The sequence below is a fragment of the Takifugu flavidus genome, chromosome 17, assembly GCF_003711565.1.
Source record: "Takifugu flavidus isolate HTHZ2018 chromosome 17, ASM371156v2, whole genome shotgun sequence".
Classification (NCBI taxonomy): domain Eukaryota; kingdom Metazoa; phylum Chordata; class Actinopteri; order Tetraodontiformes; family Tetraodontidae; genus Takifugu; species Takifugu flavidus.
In genome coordinates, this window is record NC_079536.1 from 6,859,805 (window position 1) to 6,885,001 (window position 25,197).

The window sequence follows — 25,197 nt, forward strand, 5'->3', positions numbered from 1 at the left end:
TTGAGTTATGGTGAAACTTGGAATGATAGAGAATATACTAGAGCTCTTGAAATTCTATATATGAAATTCAACAGATTGTTGGACTTTGGCAAAGATTTATGCATTCAATAAATGAAAAAGAAAAGACTCATCATGTGAGCTGACGCTCACTCCGTGATGCATTTAACATGAGCGAGTAACATTCAGCATCACTAAGGGAACGTCCGTATGTAAAAGATAAAACTCTCTGCACGATGTTCCTGAATGCAGTGGAGCCAGTTGGGAGTTTCATCATGTTCTCAATAGGAGGAACCTGAACAGTGGCAATCAATTTAATGACAAACCCCACAGACTGGGATCCAAATGAAAGGATGGCCCAGGCACAGTTGGTTTTCCTGGTGCTGTGCTCTTTTGTTAGGACTTGTAATTAAAATTGCCTTAAGCCAACTGGATGAATAAACGCAGACAAGTTGGCAAAATGTCAACTCGTTTCTCAGCACAAGGGAAAGGAAAAAGCACCCACACACGGACACAAAACACAGAATTTAAACAGAAACATGTCAGTTTAATGTGAAAAAGTGGTACCAATCAGCCTTTTATCCAATTATGTTGGCAAACTATGGCAGTTTTGTTGTGTCAATGGTTACAGGAGCAAATCTCTCCACATTCCCCAAAGTGGTCCCACATGTTCACAGAATCTGCATAATTCACCAGATAGAACGCAGTCATTATAAATTAGGAGTCAAATATGGAAAAAGCCACTTTTTGTAAGACGATGATGACGTAATAGAAGGTTCTGAGCCCTCCTCCTGGCACATACAAATGTCTTTGCCATCAAGATGCTCCTTCTTAACAAAAACACTCATTTTTCTATCTAGCAGATTAACATATGTGTTTGTCGTCCTCCGACATTTCTTTTTTGGAAACTTCCAGTGCAAATCTGCTATTTGGTTAGCTGTGCTGCTGCTTCCCTTTAGTCTTTCCAGGCCTTGCTCTTCTCCATGATGGACTTCCTTTGATGAGGCTCTGAAGGATTTCTTTCACCGTCATTGACCCACTTATAAAAACTATTAAAATTCACTGTTCGAATGATTTTTGTTCCAGTTCTACACCAGCGGTGGACTGTTTCATTATCAGATTTTTGAACCCATCCTTGGTTCATCGGTAGTGAGGAGGAGTAAGAGTCTATTTCATAGGAGACGTAGCCAACTTAATCTCTGAATGCGCTCCCCGCAACACTTCCTTTATCGCCCTGTAGGCACCTTCTATACATTTTGTGAGAGAAACTGGACTTTCTTTCTGGTAAGTAGCCAGCTTCTGAGGTCCTTTACAGAGGGAAGCTTCATATTCTCTCTGTTTTTACTGTAAACATTCAGGAAGATGCCAAAGAGCACCAAAAGGCCTCCCCAGATATATCTGCAGATAAAAACACAAGGTAAGACAAGAAAGATGCATATTAGTGACTGAAACACAAAGGCAACGGGCACAAACATACATTTGGTTTGAGACGGAGAAACTGTAGGTGGGGGGAGAGGAGAGAGGAAGGGAGGAAAGGAGAGGAGAGGAAGGGAGGGGGGAGGAGAGGAGGTGGGGCAGCCTCAGCATGACTAGAAGGATAGGTAGAGGATAGAGGACAGAGGAAAGATAAAGGGTTGGATGATCCTGTTGTAACAGTGAGCTTGACAGAATAATAACTTCAGGGATGAGGGGGTTGGGGGGGTTCTGGAGGAACCAACAGTGGCTCTCGTCCTCTGCCAGGTCAAGAAGGTGGATGGAGATGGATCTTTTCTTTTCTGTATGGTTAACTTGGTGCTTGGTTACAAACTACCTGAAAGTTTTAGTAATGGTCAGATCATATAAAAATCTATATCCAGCAAACTAGTCCAACAGTGAGACCTTTTTCATGTGCTCGAGGGAGAAGGAAATTGGCCAAGGAGTTTAAAAAAAAAACCAAAAGCAACATTTTTTTAGATGTTGAGTGGACTGTGTGCGTGTCAAAGGTCCTGACAGAGGAAAGAGTTGGAGAGAGCAGAAATAACACAGCAGAAAATGAGAAGCATGGTGAGGAAGGATGAGGAAACAGACGAGGTCTGAATAGGACTTGAAAACCAGTGGGCAGAGAGGCCAAATCAAGTTCTATTAGTACCAGCAGAGGTCCACGTAGGCTAGATTAAACAAGGGATAAACTGACCCAAGTCAAAAGGTGGCGGCACTTACTGAAAAGTGAAAGGTTTTGCAAAGAACATGAAGGAAAGTACGATGGTCATTGCCTTTCTGCCGGTGGTCACTGCAAAGCAGCACAAGAAATAAGTCAAGAGTTCAGACAAAAGACTCGACGCTGTTTTGATGACGTTATTCTGGGTGGACGTCGCATTTTGTGATTTTACTTTAGTACATGATGTGGATTTAAGACTCCTTGGTGACATTTCTCACCTGTCACTGCAACCAGGGCGCCGAACAGCTTGATCAACGCCAGCACAAAGGAAATGCCAAAATAACCCGTAAGAGAGAAGAAGAAGGCATAACCGTATGTCTTCACAGGATGCTGAGGGGAACAGGGGAAGGATACCAGATGTTAATAGGCATTTACAAACTGTTTACATCAAAACTAAAAATACAGAATTGGTTCTTTTGAGAAATCTACAAAGACTTTAGATCATTAATTCGATTCTCTAGCATAATCCGACAATATAGTCTAACATATTATAGTATTTATAGTAATTCTGTAGAAAAACTTCTATTATAATTTTTAGACAGATTATTAGAGACAGCTGAAAAATACAAAATAATATCTGGATGTGTAGGAAACACATCTTCTATATGATGTTTGTAGCATGTTCTCACCTCTGAGCAGAATGCTACTGCTGGTCCCAACCCCCCCACACACAGAAGACCTGTCAGTATGTAGACAAAACCGATGGAGTACGAGTACAACACCTGAGCAGGAAATGACATCAGACACATCCAAATAAGCCTTCATTGTGAGATTTTTAGCAGACTAATCACACTCAATTAGCACCAGAGGTTTTAGCTAACTGAACTACGCACCATTTCAGAGTTGGAACCGTTATGAAGTTTCATGGCTTTTTCCTGTACGTTTCCAATGGCAGCATCAGCACAAAGAGCCAGAGAGATGAGGAGGACACCTGAAGGCCACACACACGCAGAGGATCAACTCAAGTCACAATGGTCACAACACAATGTTCCACTTGCCAAATCCTCATGAGTCAGCTGTTGCTGAAGGAAATACCTGTCACATTGAAGTTGGGGGCAACCTTGCTGTCGGCCAGTGTGAACCAGACGAGTCCCAAACTCATAGAGAGAGCAGCAGACACATCGGCCAGATTGTAACGTTTACCTGCAACACAAACACTTGTTGACTGCTGAATGTGCCGAATCCTTCTTGACACCCACGTGCAATTCTTAAGTGTCAACACCAAATCTGCTAAATAGTCGCACTTCCCCAAACTCCACAAGTAATAGGTGGGTGGGCACATTTCAGATGCACGACAACATGTCCTCCAATCAATGGTAGGTACAGGTCATTTGTTTCAAGCGTTATAGCCTTTCAGAGGAACATTTATCACACTAGTTTTACTTCTGCGTCCAGGTTTAGCTTAGCAAGTTATCATCACATTTAACTAGTGGGGGTCACATTTATACATGACTAGCTGGAATAATTTAGCATCCACCAAGTGCTGTTTTAGGTCGAAAGACCTTCTGTCATCAGCAGTGGGAATTTAGCCCAGTTGCTACTTTTGTAAACAGCTATGACAGCTGTGAATTCATGCATATATGCATACATAGAAGCACTAGATATGCTTGGTTTTAAACCATGACTATAGGTGCTAATGATCTCCGCACATAAATTACCTTTGAGATCGTTTTTAGCTGGAAAACATTTAGCATTAGACACAGGTGTATACAACTTTCATAGAGATAAAAACACCTTTTATTTAAAAGAAAATAATATGGTGTTTTTGATGTGAAAGATCTTTTCAGCGCTTGAAAAAGTACATACAGTAACTAAATTAAATGTGTGTGTGGAAAAAGGGAAAACACAACAACAGGATGAAGGCTTCTAAAAGCAGGCTGAAGGATAATGCCTGGAGGTTGACAAGGGGACGAAGCATCAGGTCGGCCATGGTAGCCTTTGATCCCCAACTTGCCTTTGAAAGGCCTCACATCAGATGCAAACTCACTCTCTCCCTCCCTTCATCCCGCTTTCTTTCCTCTTTGCATTCGAAGTGATTTCTGTTTCCCATTCAGCCCCTTAAGGGCCTGTGGTCCTTATATCTCCTCATCCCCAAAAAAGATGGAGTGGGGCCAAAAGAAAAAGCCTGATACAACCTTTCTGACGTTAACGACACAGAACTACGAGGACGAAGGAGTGAGGATGAAAGGATGGATACAAGTCAAGACTGGGGAGGAACTGAGAAGTTTACAAACTGGGGTCTGACAATCAAAAGCAGGCAGATGAAACAGAGGTAGAGGATTGTTGAAAAGTGATCTTTACTTCAAAAGCAAGGTTCTAGGGAGTGACTGCTCAGACGGTGTAGTTATACTTTATAAATATCAGTTAAGAACTGTTACATGAAGTTAATGGGTTTTTTTCAGCAGCCATTGCCAGTTGCTGCTTTGCTAGGACTGGGAGGACAGGAGTGCAGTTTGGACATGGACAAGAATAAATTAATGTTTTTGTTCATTTCAATGAAGACGTCATTTAGTTTCAGCCTTTTATTGTATATAGAGTGTTAATGCCTCATGTGTGTGTGTGTGTGTGTGTCCATGCACAGCAGAAGGGCAGCAACAGAGTTATCGGTCCATTTGTGCAACAACAATCCTCTCAAGCTCAGTGAAAACAACCCAGAGAGCTTCTAATAAAAATTAAAAATATGAATGACGCTGCAAAGGAACTGCTCATTCCAATCATAAATGAATCACACGCACTGGCAGGCCAGCTGATTCATGTCTGAACAGTTCATCTCTGGGGGGGTTAATGTTAATCAACATTTAAAGGAATTTGCTCCGAGTGTTAGACTTGGTCAGTAAGAACACGACGACTGAAACCTTGATTAGTTCTCATTTGACTCAAAACATCATTTGTGTTAATGTGGAGGGGGAAAAAAACAAAACAAATTTTGCAAGATAATACCCCCCCAAGTGTGTGTCAGACAGATGGATGGACATCCATAAAATATGCTGCCTCTGGCCACAGCTTCCACAAAACGGGGCCATAAAAATGTTGATGTTTTGGTTTACTTTTAAAGCCCTTTTTACTTCTCTGAAACATCGATTGTCCCATTCAAGATCAGATCGGCGTCTTTTTGAATTTTGCATCATCACGGAGGACCAATCAGTTTCATCAATGAGTGCATTACATGCACTCGACGTCCTAGTTATGATCATTTATGATTCATTCTGCACCAGATTACTCATATCCCTGCTGACATGATAAATATCATATGCATCCAGGTTTCAGGAAGTGCAGCAATTCTGAAATCTGCCTGAATTACACCGCTGTGGCTTCTTGTGGGGTTGGCACTTTTAAATGTTAATCACAATGCAACTTATGCTAATTAGAGTTATTTAAAGCGGTGACAACGTTCATGCTAAAAAGCACCATTGTGCAGCCTATTCACGGCTGAATTAAAAAGGTTTTGATGATGTTTTTCCATCAAAACAATGAATTATGTTTAACTTTTTGGTTATAGGACATGTCCTGACGCTGGATTTGCAGCTGCCATGCTTGGTTTGCACACGCCTGTGCAGATAGTCACAGCAGTCTGAAAAAGGGTGCAAGCATAAGAGGTTTCTGGGTAGCAAAACTGGGTTTCTCAAAAGGTGAATCCTAATTTCTGAAATTTGCATTCCATCCAAACCCAGACACTCATGTCCATGGTTACGCACTGGTCAACAAGTGATACAACCACAGAGGCAAATTAAAGCTAAATCTGCAAAACACACAGCTACAGAACAGTACACATCGATAAAGTCATACCAAACAGTGAAGCAACAGGCCAACTGCATCTAAAACTTGTGCAAATGTATACTTAGTGGAATCCACTAACCTTGTATAAATATTCCTCCAATCATGACCGGAATAAGTTTACAGCACTTGAAGATGACTTGTGTGGGGTAGTTTAAGTAGCCCAGAGATGTATTGGACAGGCCCATAGTGCCCACTGTTAGAAATGCAATTATCATATAGGTCTTCCCTGGTATCCTGGGACACAAAGAAATATAAAAAGAAATGATTTGCAAAGTTAAATCCTTTGTACTACAATGTATTCAATGTTTTCGCTAACTTCATAACAACAAAGCCAAATATATATATGCATGTGGTTACTTTACTATTGTGGCTGTAATTATTTTGATAAAAATATGAGAAAGTGAAGGAAAAATGATGTTATCAGAAAAGTTGCATGTACCTTCTGCGTTTGTCCTGAGTGAGCTGAAGTTCCACGAGTCCAAACAGAGAGTAGAAACCAAACTGGATCAGAGTGAGGTACCAGCCAAAAGGCTTGAATCCATCCACAGAAAATATCAACTCCTGTGGAAAATAGGTCAGAAATCAGGTAGCGCTAACATGGACGGGGGGGGGGGGGGTCACCATCCATCATGCATAGAAACAGGCCCATAGAGAACATCACAGTTTCTTCTATTGCAACTTTCTTCCGCTTACTTGAAGGTAACCGTAGACAAGGTAAAAGATGAAGACTCCAACCACACAGATGAAGAACTGTGTGGGGGCACCAAAGCTGCTCAGGTTGATCCCCAGGACCCTCAGCTCCTCCACGGACTTTATGTGAGGCGACATTACCTCTGTGGATGATGGGATGGAGATTGAAATGTGTTTTCTTGAATTGTTGTAGCCCGCCAAGCCATATTTGGTGCTCATCGTATCAGCGGCTTCTGAGAGCTGCAGCAGAATGAAGAGATTTAAAAAGTACTCACAAAAACTTCTCTTGCTCGAGTTTCAAGGTAGCCTGCAGCTTGACACAGAAGAATTAGATTGTTTTAACGGTTAAACGATGCAGCCGGATGTGACATAATATGCAATAATGACCTTTAATTAACTTACCTTACAGGAATTAACAAACAAACAAAGGTACTACGAACAAAGTGCATTAGCACCGTTGACACTATCGCTTGATGGGCAAACTAAATGGCCGGTTTCATATTTACACTGTACTTATTTGTGATAGTAAAACGACTATAGTAAATCAAAAGTCTCCAAGTGCTTACATAAGTGCAATACACGTGAGCCTTGGTTTATACAATACTACAAACAAAACCATTGACATCTTCCTAGGTATAAACACGTAAATTTTGGACCTTTCAGCAGTCAATACTAATAACGTTATATTTGGTTATGGAAAACATAATGGACTGAAGGAATGGCTAGGTTAGCTGCCGGGTGCTAACGTTGAACTGCGACTTTACACACCATTACACGATAATAATAGAGGAAATAGTACCGACTATCGTCATTTAAAACACACACGCTCAAAAAATCCCAAAACATTGATGCCAAGCCTGAATTTACGCCTGACGTTAATAAGAATGCTACGGTAGCAAGCTCATTACCGTAAGCTACACTTCCGGGTTTCTTTAGCGTATCCTCCTTTTTTAGAGGCAAATCCAAGAAAAAACGTTTCTCTTGTACACGGGGTTTTCATCTTTTCTTCATTTCGAACGCGTATGTGTTTTCCTTCACAGTGACATGCACCCAAAACACTGTGACATGTGTAATCTCTCATCGAAAGCTCCCCGTGTAGCTGCAGCGGTAAAAAGTGGCCAGCAACTTCCGCTTTCCTGTGACCTCTGAACTCCTCTACCATTGGTCCATGTAGCCACGCGCACCAGAGGGGAAATGAAATGATCCAGAATGTTTTCTGAGTATCTCATTAATTAGTTATTTAGTAAGCTCTTGCTTTCTTGCTTTCTTGCTTGCTTGCTTGCAATATATATGTGGAAATAAAATGAGCTTGAAGATAACTATTGTAAAAGAATATTGTCCTCAGATGCTGTGCTATATAGTGCTTTATTGCTCTTAAAATATTTTGTAAAATTGCTATTATTGACAGTGAAAACTGAGCTAGACAGTTACAACACAAGAAATGGAAGCAGGATTTTGTCAAGAACCTCACACTTTATATTTTTAGTCTTGATTCCAGGCTGTATTAGCTTGAAATGTATTTAACCTGCATGTTCAGGGAAACACCTGGTAATTGCTGGTGTAGGCTCGAGCTCCAGTTTTCTTTTTATTTTTTGAGCATAGGCACTCGATAGCAGTATTAGCAGTATGGGCTGAATTAGCAAGTATTTTCATTATTAAAAATGAAAGTCACCAAAAACACATGTTCACTTTTCACCGAGGTCATGAACCTCAATGTACAGGTTTTGGCACCAAGAGTGTATTTCTAAACTTCTAAAAGCTACAAATAACTAAAATAATTTAGCCTTGAAAAATATATAAAATAAGCTGTAATATGATAAAGCTTTTAAACTGAATTAACATTACAAACCTGAAAACGAATAAACCTTTTAAAACACCATACTTTCTGTTTGCATCTTTTATATCACTTCCTTAATGTCTCCCAGCCCCCCTGCTTCTTTCCTTTTTTTCTTCCTTTCTTTGTCATTCGCTCTCCACTTTGCACTCGTGTCCATATATACTTTTCGCCTCTCTAAATCCATATTGCATTATTCCCTACTCTTCTCTCTACTTCCTGGCTTTGTCTCTGAGCTATCTCATATTCCTGTCCCTCTTCCCCTGGCGTGAAAATTCAAACCCTTCATCCCCCCCATTCCTGCCCTCCCTCCTTTTAGCCTCCACTTTCTTCCCTGCTGTCCAATCTCCAATCCTGCTTTCTGCCTTGCTTCTCTTCCTTCCTCTCTCTGGCCTCTTTCCCCAGCTAGAGGTTAATACACTTCAGGATGGCATTATTTCCTTCCTGGCCCTCTGACAATATAAAAATTCCAAATGGACAGCTCAATCCCTCTTCCATCTCAGATTTGATTGTAATGGTATTGCCTCCTGTCCCTGGGAGGCCCCCACTGCCTCGCCAACCTGGTCTTTATGACACTAAATGGCCTGGCTACAATTTCTCCATCTATTCAAAAAAATCTGTTAATAACTCATTTGGAATGAGACATCTGCACTCCGGTGGCCCTTTACAGCCAGGTCTGTCACCCCTCTACTTACAGAGGGGTCATGACATAAAAGAGATGCAGGGCTGAGCAGTAAATATAAGGGGTTAATTAATCTCTTTGTATTTACAGTCCATTTTCTCCATCCTGCTGCACTACAATTGACAGTCCCAAAGAGACAAAAACACCATATTTCCAGTGTGGCATGAAGAAAGCGCTCAGTCAGGTGCAGCAGCCACTTTGCCCTCTCTCTCTTCCAACTTTACAAGTGCTTTCATTCATCACGTGTGATGGATTTATGTAATAAAATCCATTTCCTTCCACCCCATCCTATTAAATAATAAAATAATTATTTATTGATTATTTCAAAAGATACATATGCAAGAGTAATGACTTTGTAACACACCACTGGATCGGCAATAAATAAAGCCGACCAGGCAGACAAGGGGCTAGGGAGAAGAAGAGAGAAGGAGCATTAAAGGTGAATGAAATGACTTTTGGACTAGTGAAATCTGGATAACAATATGGCCTCTTGCACCAGAGATCAGAAAGAACATTATTCAGGCTTCGGGAGGCTCTTGGGAGCACGTCCTGTGAATGCTTTTGATATATAGATCACAGAAATTAAAATAGACAATCTTGTTGTGCTCTTTACTGGCAACGCCAAGTGTTTGCTAAGCTGAGAGATACTTGTTACCCTATTAACCCACAGTACTTTAATGATATTGATAACTTTCAAAGTCAGACTCAAAGCAACACTTCTGGAAGAATGCGAGAAATGGAAGATTATGAGTGTGAAACTTATAAAAGCTGTACAGCTGTGAGACCTTTGCATTAGTTACCTTTGTAGCAGCCCTGGTCTTATCCTTGGATGAAGAGCTCTTTCTCTTTCTCTCTCTCTCTCCCTCTTTTCCTTTTGTCTGTTCCTTTTCAGAGCTAGTCTCAAGCCTCCTGCATGCTAGAGAAAACAGATGCTATCTGAGCTATATTACTTCTCAAAGCACTCATATCCTTTCCCCATGTTATTTTCTTTGATCTGTTATGCTTGTTGACCCCCCAGCCTCTATCCTCTGTCACTGACCAGACCAGAGACACACCAGCCAGGCTGCTTCATGGTGGCTGCAAATGTTAAGAAGTCGGGTCATCTGTAATCAGGGGGAAGAGGGTAACTGGTGGATGTGATCGCTTAGATTCTAGATTTAATAGGCCTCATGCATCAAAGCAAAGCACCATATCAGGGCTAAAGATCAATGAAAAACAAGGAACCAAGGCCTTGTGAATTACAACAATAATGATAATAACAACAATAATGCATTCCCCCTTCTTTTGTTTTACATACAGTGTTTCAATTTTAGGCTACTGATTGTTCAAAACGGTATGAGAGAGATAAAACCAACATGGAAGTTCGTTTGAGTAAAATGTCACATGACTATTGCTTCAGCGTCCATCCATTAAGCATAACAAATGGCTAAAAATACATTTAAAATGATTTTATTTAACAGTATTAGTGTACTAAAAAATATTCCTTTCGTGTATGAAGGTTAACTTGAATTGGAATTTAAGCCAGTCCTGACATTTTTCCCACTCATCTTTTGAGTAGAAATATATCAAAGGAGCAGCATAAGCTTTCAGGTGTTTTCATAGACACTCGTGTGTTGTCATATTCCAGAAGTCAGTACACACAATAAATCATTGAGAACTCCTGTAACTTTCCAAAGACTTGACCTGTGCTGTAAATGTTTTCACTAATCTTGCATTCACTGACCCGTGTTACCGTGACATGTGCTGCACACAGGACACAGGACAGGCAAGAGACGAGCAAGTCTGGCTTTCTAAAGAGCAGCCAGGAGGGGGAACCATCCCTCTTTGCATGTGTTCTCTCCAGAGCAGAGGAAAAAAGTAATCAAAGAGACAATTGACCATTATGTGCCTGCTTATCCATGAATATACCTTTGTCGCATTTGCTAAAATACACATCAACAGAAAATTGAGGAAAGGAAAAAAAAGGTTTTATTGTCTTCCCAGAGTGACGGGAAATTACACACGTATGGTTGCCCATTCGTTTAACCCAGGCTGTGTTCATAAGAGAAAGGAATTGAGAAACAAATTAAGTAGTGTCATTTAATTAGAAGTTTTGCTTTGAGCAATGATCCTGTTTTTTTCCCTCCCCCCAACCTTGAGAAGCTATTACCTATTAAGATTTCTGTTTTTAATTATTTTGGAGCATTGTCACAGATATGAAATGTCAATCACACACTGGGATTAACACTCTGCTTAATCTCTCAGTTTTGTTTACTTCTGGGTCGAAAGCTAAAATTTCCTTTTAGCATTTCTTGAGAAATGTGCAAAAGTTTTCAGCCTATTTAGCATCTCACATTCATTAATTCTTTTCTGCCCATTTACCATTTTAAGACAGCCCTCATAATAAATCCACAAGGCAGTTATTTACATAGATATTAACATTATTTTATGATATGGGCATAGTCATGAAAAATCCCAAAGTAATAATAGAAATTTGCCTTATGTGAGTTTTGGATCAAATTATTATAATGACTCAGTTTTAATATGTATAAACTCAATTTAGAATTTACCTCCTTTGGCATTTAAACTGCACGAGTGCATGTGTAAAAATCTTGCATATGTGGGTGCAACTTTCACCGACACGTCTACACAACCCTGAAAGCGGACGACTCGTTTTCCTTGGAGGACATCGCAGTTCTCTGCCAACACAGCAACGCACGTGCTGTCACATCAGATTCAACACAGCCTTCAATACAATACCAGAACCACGTCAGCTATGCTTGATTGCATTTACCAGGTGAACGCGAGGCCTTCTTCCCGCTCATAAATCACAACACTGCCTGTGTGTGTGTATGGCCAAATGTTGAATAATACTAAATAAATATTTAAGCACATTGAAGTGTATGTGTTATCAGCATAAGCTGATAGCATGAAGTAATAGTTTCACTTGAGGGTGTCCAGTAGGATTAATGACGCACACTTTGAGGGGTCCAAATATTGTAAAACCATAGTCAAATACAGCAGATGGTTTAAACCCCGGTTCGACATGGCTCTTACGGCAGCCGTCCTGGCTGTCAGACAGCCCCATGGCATGGGGCATGTAATCATCCTGAAAGTCTCTCTGGGTGTCTGCACTCTCATAAAGCAGCAAAATGGATTTTGTGGCCCAAGTAGGGAAAATGAAAGAAAAGGAGAATTAAATTACAGACCTAGCTGACTGCACAAATCATGCATATCATGTTTTATAGCTTGCCAGAAGAATCCAACACCTGTGGATGGCCGTATCTGTAATTGTGCACGAGTGCACCGCGGTGGGTGGTGGGGAGAGCGCCACCGTTTGTGTGTCACTGGCTACAAGGCTGAAAGAAAATCCCTTCTTTGTGTTTGTCTTGGCCTGCTTGCGTTTTAGTGACAGGCCAAAGGGGATAAAAAAAAGTTACAGGAATGCGTGTTGTTTGCTCCTTCAGCGCATCTAGGGTGAGTTGCCCACAGGACTCGTTTACAGAGGCTTCATTTACTAATTACCCTGCTTATTTACCCTACCTGCTCTTGATGGTAAAAAACCAGGGCCAATTCATCAAATGAAGACAATGGGGCCTTGCTTTACCTTTGCCTTTTACTCTAATTAAATGAGGCAATCAGTGGCTCATCAATCAAGATCCCTACAACCACTAAAACTCCTGCTGCGCCTGTAAAATGTACACTCGTCCTGCTGAGCACTGCACTTGTTTCAATGTTTGTGCCGAAGTCATAATAATGTTTTAATGCTATAAAATAGAACTCAGATGAGTTGGTAGTGTGAATAAAGACTGAAATTACCCCAGCAGGTTGAAGAATCTCCCTTCATGCTTTGGCTGCTGCCTCTATCCTGACGCGTGAGTCAAATTGATTACACCACTCCATCTGCATCATGACCAGGCTCCTCCTGTGTTTGCCACCTCTGCCTACAGCACAGAGTTAGTGTACAATTACATATAGTTTAATATATCTGCCTGAGCACCTTTAAATACATCACAAGTCCATGAGGCGATTTGTCTTTCCAGCCCCATTACTCCATTGTACATCTTGATAGCCAGGGATCGCTCCTAGCTATGTTTAAGCATTAAATAGTGTATTATTATTTCACATAAATCAAGCTGAGATGTGAGGTGGGTATTCATAAATTTTGCATTCCTCTCAGACAGTATTTTAAAGCCTCTCTCTCCCTCCACCGCTATGAATTTTGAGACTGAAACAATTCTGTTCACCGCACTTGATAGTATATTAAAGGCAGGCGTATCAGGGGGAGGTATATTCAAAACATGTAATGTCGTTTAGATTAAGTTTGAGTTGTTTCAACACATTCATCACAACGCTGTTTCCATAATAAGTACCGCTGCCTTTGTCAGCGACGCATCCACACACATGCATCATTACCAGCAGTGAACGCTGGATTGTTAGTGTCATGAATAATGGAGAAAAATACTAATAAAATCCCATTCATCATCATATTTTCCCAGTTAGCCATGGCTACTGAACTGCTTATGTGCACTCGATGACGAGAAGGTGAAATTACATTTAACACTGATGATTTGCTGTCAACCCTTGTCTTTTTGGAGATCCCTGACTCCCCACTGCACACACAGCCCTTACTGACACACACACACACACGCACACACACAGATGCATACACATGCGCACACACACACATCTCAGGTATTAAGTCTGTGTTTGTGCAAGACGCGTACCGAGGAAATGACTTCACTCAGGAAACTGGATGTAGGCTTCACACGTGGCCAACAGAAAGTTTCAGTGGGGCTGAACCTCCAGTTGAGTGTAAAACTACAGAATGTCAGAAGGGAGGAAAATGGACTTGCTGCTGCTTTGGTTACCAATAAGTTTGCGGCACAAATCTGTGTCTTTCTCTGAGGTACAATAGACAAATCAGGTGTGAACAATGTATAAACAGCACATGTATCCAGAATGGTACTTCAAACCCCATATAAAATAAAAAGAATGGAGACAAACCATTGTTGTCACTCTTAAATCATCAAATATTGATGTTAGGCACTTCTGGGATGTAGTGTCAACATTTTAATGAAAACCCTCTTTGCTGTGACCACCATGTCACATGACTAAGGCTCATGTTTTTTGGGTTAGGACTAAGAGTGACTAATCCAAATGGCAGCTAGCCGGAATACTAAAGTTCCACAGTGATGTTTTTTGCTAACCTTGCAGGTTAATTACAGCTCATTTTAAACATGCTTGTCGTTCCCTACATGTTACAATTATACGACTCATTAAGCCAGATGCTTTTATTGCTGTAACGTTGCTGTAAAGTCAGAAAGACATCCTGTAAAATTCTTTGCAAATTGGAAAATTGCCACAACCCCAGGATTTGCGTGAACATCTAGTGGAAAAAATGCCTTTGAACTAGTTTTTGCTTGTTGAAAATGTTCTTCCTGGCTTGATATTCCATCCGAAGTGTGTAAAAAGCAGCATGGAAGGCATGCACCAACAGGTATTCTGGTCACATGACATCACACTGTGTACGGTTGATTCCTTTATTTTTCAGCATTTTAACAAGGTTTGTTTATAAAATGTGCTTGAAAGACCGGTAAGAAAGCAGCAGCTGAATATGTTCTTGCAGCAATGTCAGGCTACGATGACATGCTTACTCTAAAAGATGCTTTAATTCATTGTTAGCAGGGTTAGCTGATCTGAGGCTGTTCATTGTTTTAAAGCACTTTGGAGCCACATCAAGGTACAAGTGAACCTTCAATCTGTCTCTTCATTCTCTGGAAGAATGCATCTTCTGGCTTTGACATGTGACGGCTGGCTGCGTGTTTCAGTGCACTCTCACCTCAGCTCCTGTCATCCCCCTCTCTAAATGTGAACACACCAAAGCCTTCGTGGCTTCAGTACAGAGCACAACAAATACCTGGGAGGATAAATGCTGGATTGAATCAAATAAACACAATCCAGGCATGTTCCATTGGAGTCTCTATTCAAACCTACAGAGACAGCTGATTTTGCATGTGATGAAGGCGGACTATCAAATCTAGAGTCATCCAGACTGTCTGGCCTCATGTTTCCTAAGGCTGCAACCCTGATGGACAGACGCATGCCTGGGGCCTCTTCTCAACTGATCTCACTCCAGCCTCTCTGGGATACAGGGACCTGGGCTTAGTTTCCAAGGCCAAAGCCAGCCTTCTGACTCTTCATTGTGCGTATGAGTGCCTTGTTGGTCTAATCCCAGGAACCTCGCCACCTAGTGGTTAGAGTCCATGGAGTACTGTAGATTGGCTGGGCTCCCCTCTCTGGCATCATCCATCCATCCAGTGGACTTCTAGTATCTCATGGATTGGGTTGTTATCAATCTTTGGGATGTTGGCCACATATCGTGGATAAGTCTCATTTCTGACATTCATCGCTGATGTCCCCACGATCCTGGTACTGGTTGTCCAGTCCGTGCCCAATCCTGACCGCTGGTCTAGCTGATCGTACTCACCTGTGTGTTATTGTCACTTATCCTCTCCTCTTATATTTAAAACAACAACCCCTTCTGGTATATTAGTCTTTGTGTTGGTGATTCTCTGTGTCATCAGAACCTGGTTTTTGACTTCATGAGTACCCATTCTGACTGGCCTGGTGATCAGGACCTTTGAGAGAATAGATGAAACTGAAGAAAGATCTCTGGAATGCCTTTCACCATTTCATGTGGCCCAATAATTTCAAGAACATTAGAAAAACAACCTTAATCCCGCAAAGGTTCATGGGTGTGGCCAGATTGTCTTTATTTGAGGTGAACTTGACATGAAGAAATCAATAAATCAATAAATCTGCATCACACGTGCTCCTCTGCCATCGCAGGCTTTGGAATGGACAGGAAACTTTTGCAATGCTCTGGTGTCAACCTGGAAACACACACACACACACACACACACACACACACACACACACACACACACACACAAACACACATGTATGTATGTATACACACACATATACTGTATATATATATACACATATATATACATACACATATATATTACACGCTTATATATGCCTGTTTGTTATGTCTTAACACCTCCTATGCTTCACCGACACATACAAGGCACACACCAGGTTGAGAAACAGACTCCCATTCATTGTTTTTCTTTTCTTTGTTATCTGCAGCTTCCGTTCTGCCCTTTGGTTAAACATTCTCCTGGCACACATCATTAGTGGTTTCAATTTCCAGCCTATTCTTCAATTTTCAACCCCACTGATAGTCAGCGCATGCATAAATGGCTGTTCTACTAAAGCCTGGAATAAGTAAGTGTTGATTTTAAATGCTATTGAAGATAAAACCACAGATTTTAGCCCATTTTATTTGCAAAAGCAGAATATTATTTCAAAAAATGTGACCCCAAACTGCAACATTCAACTTGTTTTCATGGCTGAGACATATTAAGCCGACACGATTTAAAAAATAAATATTACATTTTAAATAAAGACCTGAAATATTCTCCAAATAAATAATAATAAATATGTTATTATTCTGTGATATTTTGGGGTTTATTTTTTCACAGCTGTCAAAATTTAAAACTTTGATTAGTGACGCTTGCAGATTGTCAATTAATTAAGAAATCATCACAAAATGTTGGACTTTTTGCCAGAAATGGAGTGCCTTTCTTCTTAATTTTGTTGGTAGTAGATGCTGGTGTGTGCTCTCATGTGTGTGTGAGTATGTGGCTTTATTTCCCAGCCCAGTTAGACAGATGGATGGATATATGGATAGATGTGTGTCTGTCTTTGCTTCTTGAGCTTTCCACAACTTAGCTGCTCCTTCTGTAATTGAAAAAGGTCGCCTTACTATTTTGTCTTGGGATTCCCCCCCCCCCTTTCCTCCCTATAAAGCAACTCCAAAACAGGAAAACCAATAGTGGGAATAGACCCCAGAATGTAATTAATTTTGTGAAGGGGTGGGCGGTGGGGCCAGTGACGGGGTACTATTATTGCAGGAGGAAGAATCCTAATCAGTTGCAGATTCCTTCCTGTTTGGTTAGCGTGACCGTGGCCAATTACAAGTGAACTCTGTGTTACAGTTTTACTTCCTTTGCTGCCCAGAGAACGGACTCAGGCCAGCAACGGCAGAGCCGAAGCAGAACAGAAAGGAGAAAGGCCAAAATGAGATTCAAGAAGATGAAGCTGTAGAGCAGAGAAAGGGGAAGGCACCAGAAACCGAATTTGCTTCCCAGACGTGAAGGTACACGCAGTCATTATCCAGTGAGCGTGGAACATGACATGGTTAATGAAAGGATTTGAGACCTGAATTCTCTTGATGTTTCAGATTGCTCTCATTTCGACTCCAAACCTGACCAGGGCACAAATGCAAAACCCCAACAGTGCGCAAGAGACAATGAAACAGACCAGCAACTTTAAAAGTGTTCATGAATTTAGATGGAGTGTTCTCCATGCTTGTTAAGCCAGATGCTGCTATTGTTAAAGGCACCCTGAGTCCGTTCTTACACCACATTCTAAAAGAATGATGTTGAATACATCAGTCAACATTGCATTCTGACAAATTTTAGCTAAGACAAATTTGACACTGCTTACAACTGTTTACAACCTAACCTCCCAATTTTTTTCTCTGTGGCTTGATTCTTTTCTCTCTCCCTCAATTTGCTATTTTCATTTTTTCCCAGTGTCTTTCCATAGTTTGCTTCTTTAAGAGTTTTGGGTTTTTTGATATATTGCTTTTCTTGATCCACCCTGGAGGCCCCCATTTTTGCTATCCTTACTTAGTTGTAGAATTAGAGGAGCACGGTGGGATCAGGAGGACAGGTGGGGCAGGGAGACCTTCAGTCTTTCATTATGGATGTGAGGAAAGTGGCTGTTTCAGTACAGGGGGATGAAGTACTCAGGATTGGTCATTGAATTTCATGGATTCAAATTTAGTGACCAAAACAGAAGATATAATTTTATACAGAAGATAAATATGAGATATTTTATTTATTCTTAGGAATAATTACCTAATGTAGGCAATTTCTTTTATCCAGTATGTAATATGTTTTCTATGCCTAATGCAGAAGCTCTTTATCATTTTCTAGCTTTCTCAATGGGACCAATAACATTGCAATAAACTGCTTAGAAGATGTTCGAGGGATGATGTACATAACTGGCATTATGAATGTGAATTCCCCAGGATTTTACACATGAAGATAAAATAACATCATAAAACGGGCAAAGAGCCAGAGTCCTCCAGAGGGTCCAAGTCACTAAACTAATCCTAGCATCACAGTTTTCCAATTCCAGCCCAGTATTTTGCTGCCTGGAATCATTTCACAAATATAAGGTATAATTGATTTTGTTAGATAGTGCATTGATCACACATATTGCCTGCAGATATAAGATGGCTTTACAAGCAATAACATTGGAGACAATTATATTGTTTTAGTCAAATAAGACAGAGTACAAGCGGTTAGTGCCAACAGCTGAAGCCGCGTCTGCCTCCTTGTGTTGTGCTCCATCCTCAAGTGGCACAGTAATCCACTAAACTTTCTTCCACCAGCTTCTCTCAATACAATCAGGATGCGAAGGCTCACCAGTGATTGTGTTCATTTGTAAAAGCATCCAAGCCAAAATTGAACCCCAAGGCTGATAAACTATAAAGATGCTGATCAGATTGCAGCTAAGGAGTCCACACTTGAGGGCACAAGGTGTCAGGGACAGAGCCAAAAGAGCAATGGCTCTGCACGCCTCACTCGGAGCCAGACGGCTGCCCTGGAATACAAACAAGCGGAGAGAAAACACACAGAAAGGCAGCAAACTGCAGCTGGATTTTTCATCCTGGAGCATCTTCCAGAGGAGGGGGATATTATCTGTTTAGCAGATTAGTGGGGGGGAGGAGGGATGGGGGGGTCAGATGGAATGGCTTGCTAAATTAGGTGCAATTTTTTATTTGAATGTTTTCAAATGCAATCTATCGTATTGATGAGCTCCAAGCAAATTTTTTTTGCAATGTTTCCCAAGAAAAGGAGAAGCCTGAAAGAGATACTTTTCAGGAAAGTGATATGTCTTCAGTGCCGCGCAAGAATCTTCAGAATGGGAACAACAGTCCTAATGTCCATCCCATTCTCTTTTTTAGTGCAGGCTGCACAGTCCTGCCTTTGCAACTGCACTTGAAAGGGGGAACTTAGGTGATTTCTCACAACTATTGTGCTCTCCCATCCTGAACCACCGGCGTCATTAATTTAAACATGTGTGTGCTGCCCCAATCGCTCAGTGATGAGGACAGACAGACAGACAGACAGACAGACAGACAGACAGACAGACAGGCAGGCAGGCAGGCAGGCAGGCAGGCAGACAGGCAGGCAGGCAGGCAGACAGACAGACTGAGAGAGACAGACTGACTGACTGACTGACTGACAAAATGAAAGGGAGGATCAGATCCCCATTTTTGTGGCCCCAGTGCGTCAAGTGTGGAAGAGCAGTCAGCGGGAGAGACTTGATTCCAGGAGGTGAAGTGAATGGGACGATTGAAGAGCCGCTCTGATTGACAGCTCTTCCTCTCTTGCTCTGGCCTGGGGGTGATTGACAATGTGGTTCATCTCACATTTTGTGACTGGGCTAATCCACTAAATTCCTACCAGATGCAGAACAACTCAGCAGAGACATGCTGCTCCTTCCCCAGGTGGAGGACTTTAAATTTTATGTCTTCTTCCCTAAAAATAAATGTGTTTTTTTTCCATGAGTGTGTGTTTTGGGGTGGGGGTTTATAATTAAGTGTAAGAACATAATTAAGTGAGTTAGAATAGTGCTAGTTTTTCCATGAATTAAAATGTACACTAATTACATGTGGGAATTAGTCTGCTGTTGTATTAGTGATTAATACTGTCAAAGGTTACTGTCTCAATATGTTGCCAGTTGGAAATGGAATCAGCTTACTGGAACGATTGATCCTTTGCCAAGTTTAATAATTGTCTGACCCAACAATCGCATGACGTTCTCCCATGACATCACATGTCCATGAGCTGAGCTGCTAGTTTGAGAGACCTTAAACCTGTCTGTTAATGGAGGTAGCTGTGGACAAGACCTAAAAGAATCAGGGAAAACAAAGTGAACCCAGAATGTAGGCTGTTACAGGAACCATCCACTGGGGGTGTCACATTAGAATGTTGCTTTTTTTCCCCGCCACTAAAGAGACATATGATTTGCCTGACACTCATTCTTCATCAGTTGATTGCAAATTCAAAATTCATTTGAATTCCCCAAATATATATCTTTTTTTAACCTATACTGTGTTGTTTTTTATTTTATTTTATATTTTTATGTGCTAAATTCGGTCTGTGCAAGTGATCATATCAGTTTATGTTGCGTCTGCAACAAAAGTAGAGCCCGATCCGGATTTGTTGTCATGGTGACGATGCCGGCTTCAGTATATGCGCTAGTAATGCAGGGGCTAGTGTGGTATGTCAACACAGAAGTACCAAAGATGGACATACTGTAGTCTTCTGACCTGATCTGACTTTACCGCTGCAATACCTCTAAGATTCACTGGGGGCTCATAAAGCCCTGACCCAATCGAAATCCTATTTTGGTTCCAGTTGGGTGCCACTTGGTACCAACAAAGTACGTTCCAATATCATGTCAGGTTAGGTTTATTTGCGATCTCCTAAGTGTCCCTACTGCAGCGTTCTACATATGGTTTGCTATTATTCCTGTCTCTGTCTCGATGACCCTCCTTCCCCTCCGTCTTTGTCTGTTGTCCTGCGATGCAACGGGCTCACTGAATCAAGATTGCAGGGTCAGGCACATCTGTGCTGAAGTCACATGTGTCAAAATCAGAATGGAATCTGATTCAGACCACCTCCAGAGATGGTTTGAGTCCTTGGATGAAATCAGATAGGACAGAAATCAGATTTGTGGCTGTTGGGGAGCATATGAGTCACCTGCTGTCTGAAGACAACAGCCCAGCGTGTGCACATCAGGTATTTACCAGCGAGGGCTGATGACAGCTTTCCAACCACTTGTGACAATGGCAAAGGGAGATAATAGCCGAGAGAGATAATGAGCTGAGGATGACTGGTTCCAAGCACTGACCTCATATGAGGCATCACATCCTCTGGATGGTATGAAGTCAGACGGTTCACGTGGTTCACATCCTCAAGAAGCTTTACTCCGTTATTGCCTTCATCTTCATACATTACACACACACACACACACACACACACACACACACACACACACACACACACACACAAACACAATTTATTCACATTTCAAATTCATCCCGTCCCACAAAGCCGATACATCTGTCACGTTTTGAATGATTCTAAAAAGGAAGAAATAGAGAAAACTACTAATGAGAGAACCTTACTTGAGGGCTTTGACGCTCTACTGACGATCATATTAATGCATTCCTCTGTGAATTAAACGGATCATCAAACACCTAAGGTCCCACTTTATTTTCCTGGGAAGACGGGGTGTCTACCTCGCCCTCTGTAAAAATGAAGGGCAATGTTCATTATTACACCTCTTGTGATTACTCCTTCATAGCCCTGTACTAAAGGTAACCCTTTCCAAATGGACTGAAACACTGGGAATTTAGCTTTTAATGACAAAAACCTGGTTTGGGTCGAGGGTCCCTCATTGCTGGCTCCCAATCAAGTCCCACAACTCCTACAAACTCCTCCTGCTCACCTCCAAATGTCTTCATGCTCTTGCTCCATCTTTGATGGCGTTACAGTGGACTGCTCACTACATCTCACCTTTCCTGGGCTCTAAAGAAGACTGAGCTTTCTACCGCCACAGCCACCCTCTTAAACTCTCTGTTGACTGTTGACTCTGTTTACCCCTCATTGTGCTGAAAATCAGATTGACTTTTTCCGTTTCATTTTAGCAATAAACACAGGAGCCTCCCTGGCTCTGACTTAACTCAAATTCTTTGGGAATGTGTTTTATCCAAGAGATAAAAGTTCTGCTAGCTCAGAATTTCTTTTTGGAGCAGAGACATTGACACGAGGATTCCTGCATGCGCCTCTCAGGCTTCTTCTTTTTTCTGCCTGAAGCTTTGGTGACAGTTTCATCTGTGCCTGACCTTTCCCACCTACTTAACCCTTTCTGCCTTCCTCCCCTCCTTCCATGTGTCCTTTCATTCCCCTCTGCGCTCCCGCAGACCCACAGTCACCAGAGCTCTTTGTGTGACAGCTTTAACCAGCTCATTAAGGCAAATTGGGAAAAGGAGACTAAACTGAGCATCTAGAGTTATCTTAGAGGCCGCAAACATACAACGGCAGGTCCGGGGATGAATAATTAGGTTAGACTGAATGATGAGGATCGATTGTTATCATTCTGCCTTGAAAAGGAGAACGTCTTCTGGGCTGCAAGGCTCGTTCACATTTTTCAACATGTAAATATTTAACAAGAGGAAAAAAAGACTGGTGCACCCTTTTCAAGCAAAGGTGCAGAAAGTACAAAGCAACAAAGTGTGCAGTTAAAGTGGGACATTTGAATGTATTTGCCCAGAGCCGTTAGAGAGCTAAGCTAGCAGGGTGTGATTGATCGCGTCCCACAGGGGCCACAAGCAGCGTGCCATTTCTACATAACAAAGGGTGTTGGCTACTCTAAACTATGCTCAAGCAACCCATGCAGATAGCACAGTCTTTCATTTTCACACATGCATGCTAAACCTGGCTGATAAATGATTTGCCTAGCAGCTCTTCCATCCATATTTGATCATGGCAGACAATGCTCAGTGGTGCTGGCAGAGTTGCTGTACATCCACCCTTTAAGGGGAAAAATGCTCACGTTCAACCCTTCACAGCTAGCATAATTAACGGCCATGGGAGTGAGAGCTCAGTCAAAGAAATGGAATAGGTGCAAGAAGAAATGGCGAAGTTCTGTTCAAATACCAACAGACCACGGATGTGTTCAGATGGAGATCTGCTGTCAGGCTCGACTGTTGCTGCAGATCACTTGCTCCATCATCCAGCATGTTCCCGCTGAGAGCAGAAACGTCTCCTCCAAACACTGCAGCCGCTCAACACACGGCAAAACTGTTAAGCCCTGGACCCAAAAGTCAATATTTCTATCAAGTAAATTCAGAAAGAAATGGAATTCAAGTAAAAAATATACATTTATGTCTACACTACAAGAAAACAGGCATTAGCCAACTCTCTCTCTCTTACGCACACACACACACACACACACACACCACACACACACACACACACACACACACACACACACATGCTCTTGGCCTCTGCTCTTCCTTAGTGTCTAACCTTAAACAGACCTATATTCTTCTCTCGGGGCTCAGCGGGTCTTCTGTTCTCTCTCATTGGACGGATCCTGTTCATGCTTTTCGTTAAGGAAAGGATCATTAATCGCTGGCGTTCGACCTCTGACCATCCCTTTAAATCATTAGGTGGGCAACTGATGGTTTCTATTTACCGTCCCCACAGGAAACCTGAAGGAGGAGATGAAGACTTACCATTATGAGGATGTGACACTAATGTTTTGTATGTCATATAGTCTTCATCGGTCAGAGACTAATTTAAAAAAAAAAGATTAAAACTGACTCATCAATATTTAATTCTATAGAATAAAATAACTATATAGAATAAAATAAAAAATCTCATGTAGCTTTGTCCTATAAAAAAAACTAGAAAATTATCAAAAGCTACATTGACAGTTCTTAATACATGATCATTTCTTCATTTGAATTTTCTTTCAGTCTGCACACAGGCCTGCTCGCAGACATGTGCCGTCCACCCACTGGTGAAGGTGTGTTCATATATCCAGCGCCGAGAGAGCAGGATAGCTCCCATTCAGTAAGCCATCTTTTAAATCTGGCCGCGGGGCACAAAGTCCATTTCTCACATCACACCTTTGTTATGGTGGCGCTCGTCAGAGAGGACAAGCACCAAAGAGTGCAACAGAAAATGCTGCCTCATCCAAGGAGACAATTGTCCCAATACGATGAAGGAGGAGGGATGCGTGTTCATGTGTTGGTGACTTGCATGTTCAGGGAGTGAGCTGGGGGATCCGCAGTCACACCAGTCTGTGGCTACATCGTGTGTACAAGCTGTTTCCAATAAACTGTTAAATTTGATAAAGAGCCTGGCTATTATATTACACAGCCCAGAGGCTCCTTGGAGCTCTGCTATCATGAATACATTTCACCTGATAATAATAAAGGGATTTACAGGAAAAACCTTCTGGAAATCAAGTTGTGAGTCGGGATGACACCTGTACAAATGGACAGCTGATGGGATTATAAGATCTTTCTGCTCCCTGGTTTAGTGTTAAGGGACTTTCACGAGCGACAGGGAGGTGGTGGCTGGCACTGCCAGGTCCCCCCATTCACAATGGAGTGCACTTGTTAAAGCCTGTTTATTCAGTTATTTCTGATTTTCCATTTAAAATATGTCTCATTGTGTTACATTAAATACATACATATGCTTTCAATGTATAGGGCAAAAGAAAGCAAAATGATATGGAGTATTAACTACCCATATTTCATTTCCATCTGCATTTATCTTGTATCATTTTAAATCAAAAGTGGGTGGTTGTTGGATTTGCCATGTGAACTTGGATCGGTAGAAATATTTCAGTAGAAATATTGATTACAGGAAATATTACAGATCTAAAGTTTAACTCAGCGAAATGCGTTTTTAAACTGAATTCCATCTAATTATGTCCAAACATCCTTGAAGATAGACAACACATAGAAACTCCAGATTCAAGATTTCCAATTTCCCAGCATGACAAGTCATTTCCACGTTAGCAGCGTTTTCAGTTGGGATTTCCAGCCTGCACCAGCCGGCTCCACGGCTCCCACCTCCATCCACCATCCTGCTACGGGAGGCAGGTGATGAATGTTTAGTAATTGTACGAGTTCAGTGCTAAAAAGATTCAAATCCACGACAGTGAGAAATGGAAGGAAGGGCCCTGGGGAAATTTGTGGCTGTGAGGAAGTGCATCCAACCTGTCCAAATAACAGATCACACTCCTCAACTTGGTCACTTGCTTAGAACATGTTCCCATATTAAAAATGTCCCTTTTATTGCAAAT

The 25,197-nt window shown here is 41.6% G+C and overlaps 1 protein-coding gene and 1 long non-coding RNA gene across 4 annotated transcripts; both read right to left on the minus strand.

Moving 5' to 3' along the window:
- Nucleotides 1-523: 523 nt before the first annotated feature.
- On the minus strand, nt 524-7,819 carry slc35b3 (solute carrier family 35 member B3). Of its 3 annotated transcripts, none has more exons than XM_057013203.1 (11): nt 7,570-7,811; nt 6,937-6,968; nt 6,665-6,804; nt 6,411-6,532; nt 6,051-6,205; nt 3,230-3,337; nt 3,028-3,125; nt 2,824-2,916; nt 2,413-2,524; nt 2,197-2,266; nt 524-1,395 (listed from the first exon to the last, which is right to left on the minus strand). In XM_057013203.1, the coding sequence occupies exons 3-11, from the start codon at nt 6,797-6,799 to the stop codon at nt 1,245-1,247; spliced, it is 1,044 nt and encodes a 347-aa protein (XP_056869183.1). In that variant the 5' UTR covers nt 6,800-6,804; nt 6,937-6,968; nt 7,570-7,811; the 3' UTR covers nt 524-1,244. The 3 variants fall into 3 exon arrangements, with proteins under 3 accessions (XP_056869183.1, XP_056869181.1, XP_056869180.1); XM_057013201.1 differs by having other exon boundaries at nt 6,937-6,974; XM_057013200.1 differs by lacking the exon at nt 6,937-6,968 and having other exon boundaries at nt 6,665-6,901; nt 7,570-7,819.
- Nucleotides 7,820-21,179: 13,360 nt separating this feature from the next.
- Nucleotides 21,180-21,898, minus strand: LOC130514256 (uncharacterized). The gene is made up of 3 exons (XR_008946966.1): nt 21,823-21,898; nt 21,500-21,621; nt 21,180-21,316 (listed from the first exon to the last, which is right to left on the minus strand). It is a non-coding gene; the product is annotated as an uncharacterized LOC130514256 (long non-coding RNA).
- Nucleotides 21,899-25,197: the final 3,299 nt, after the last annotated feature.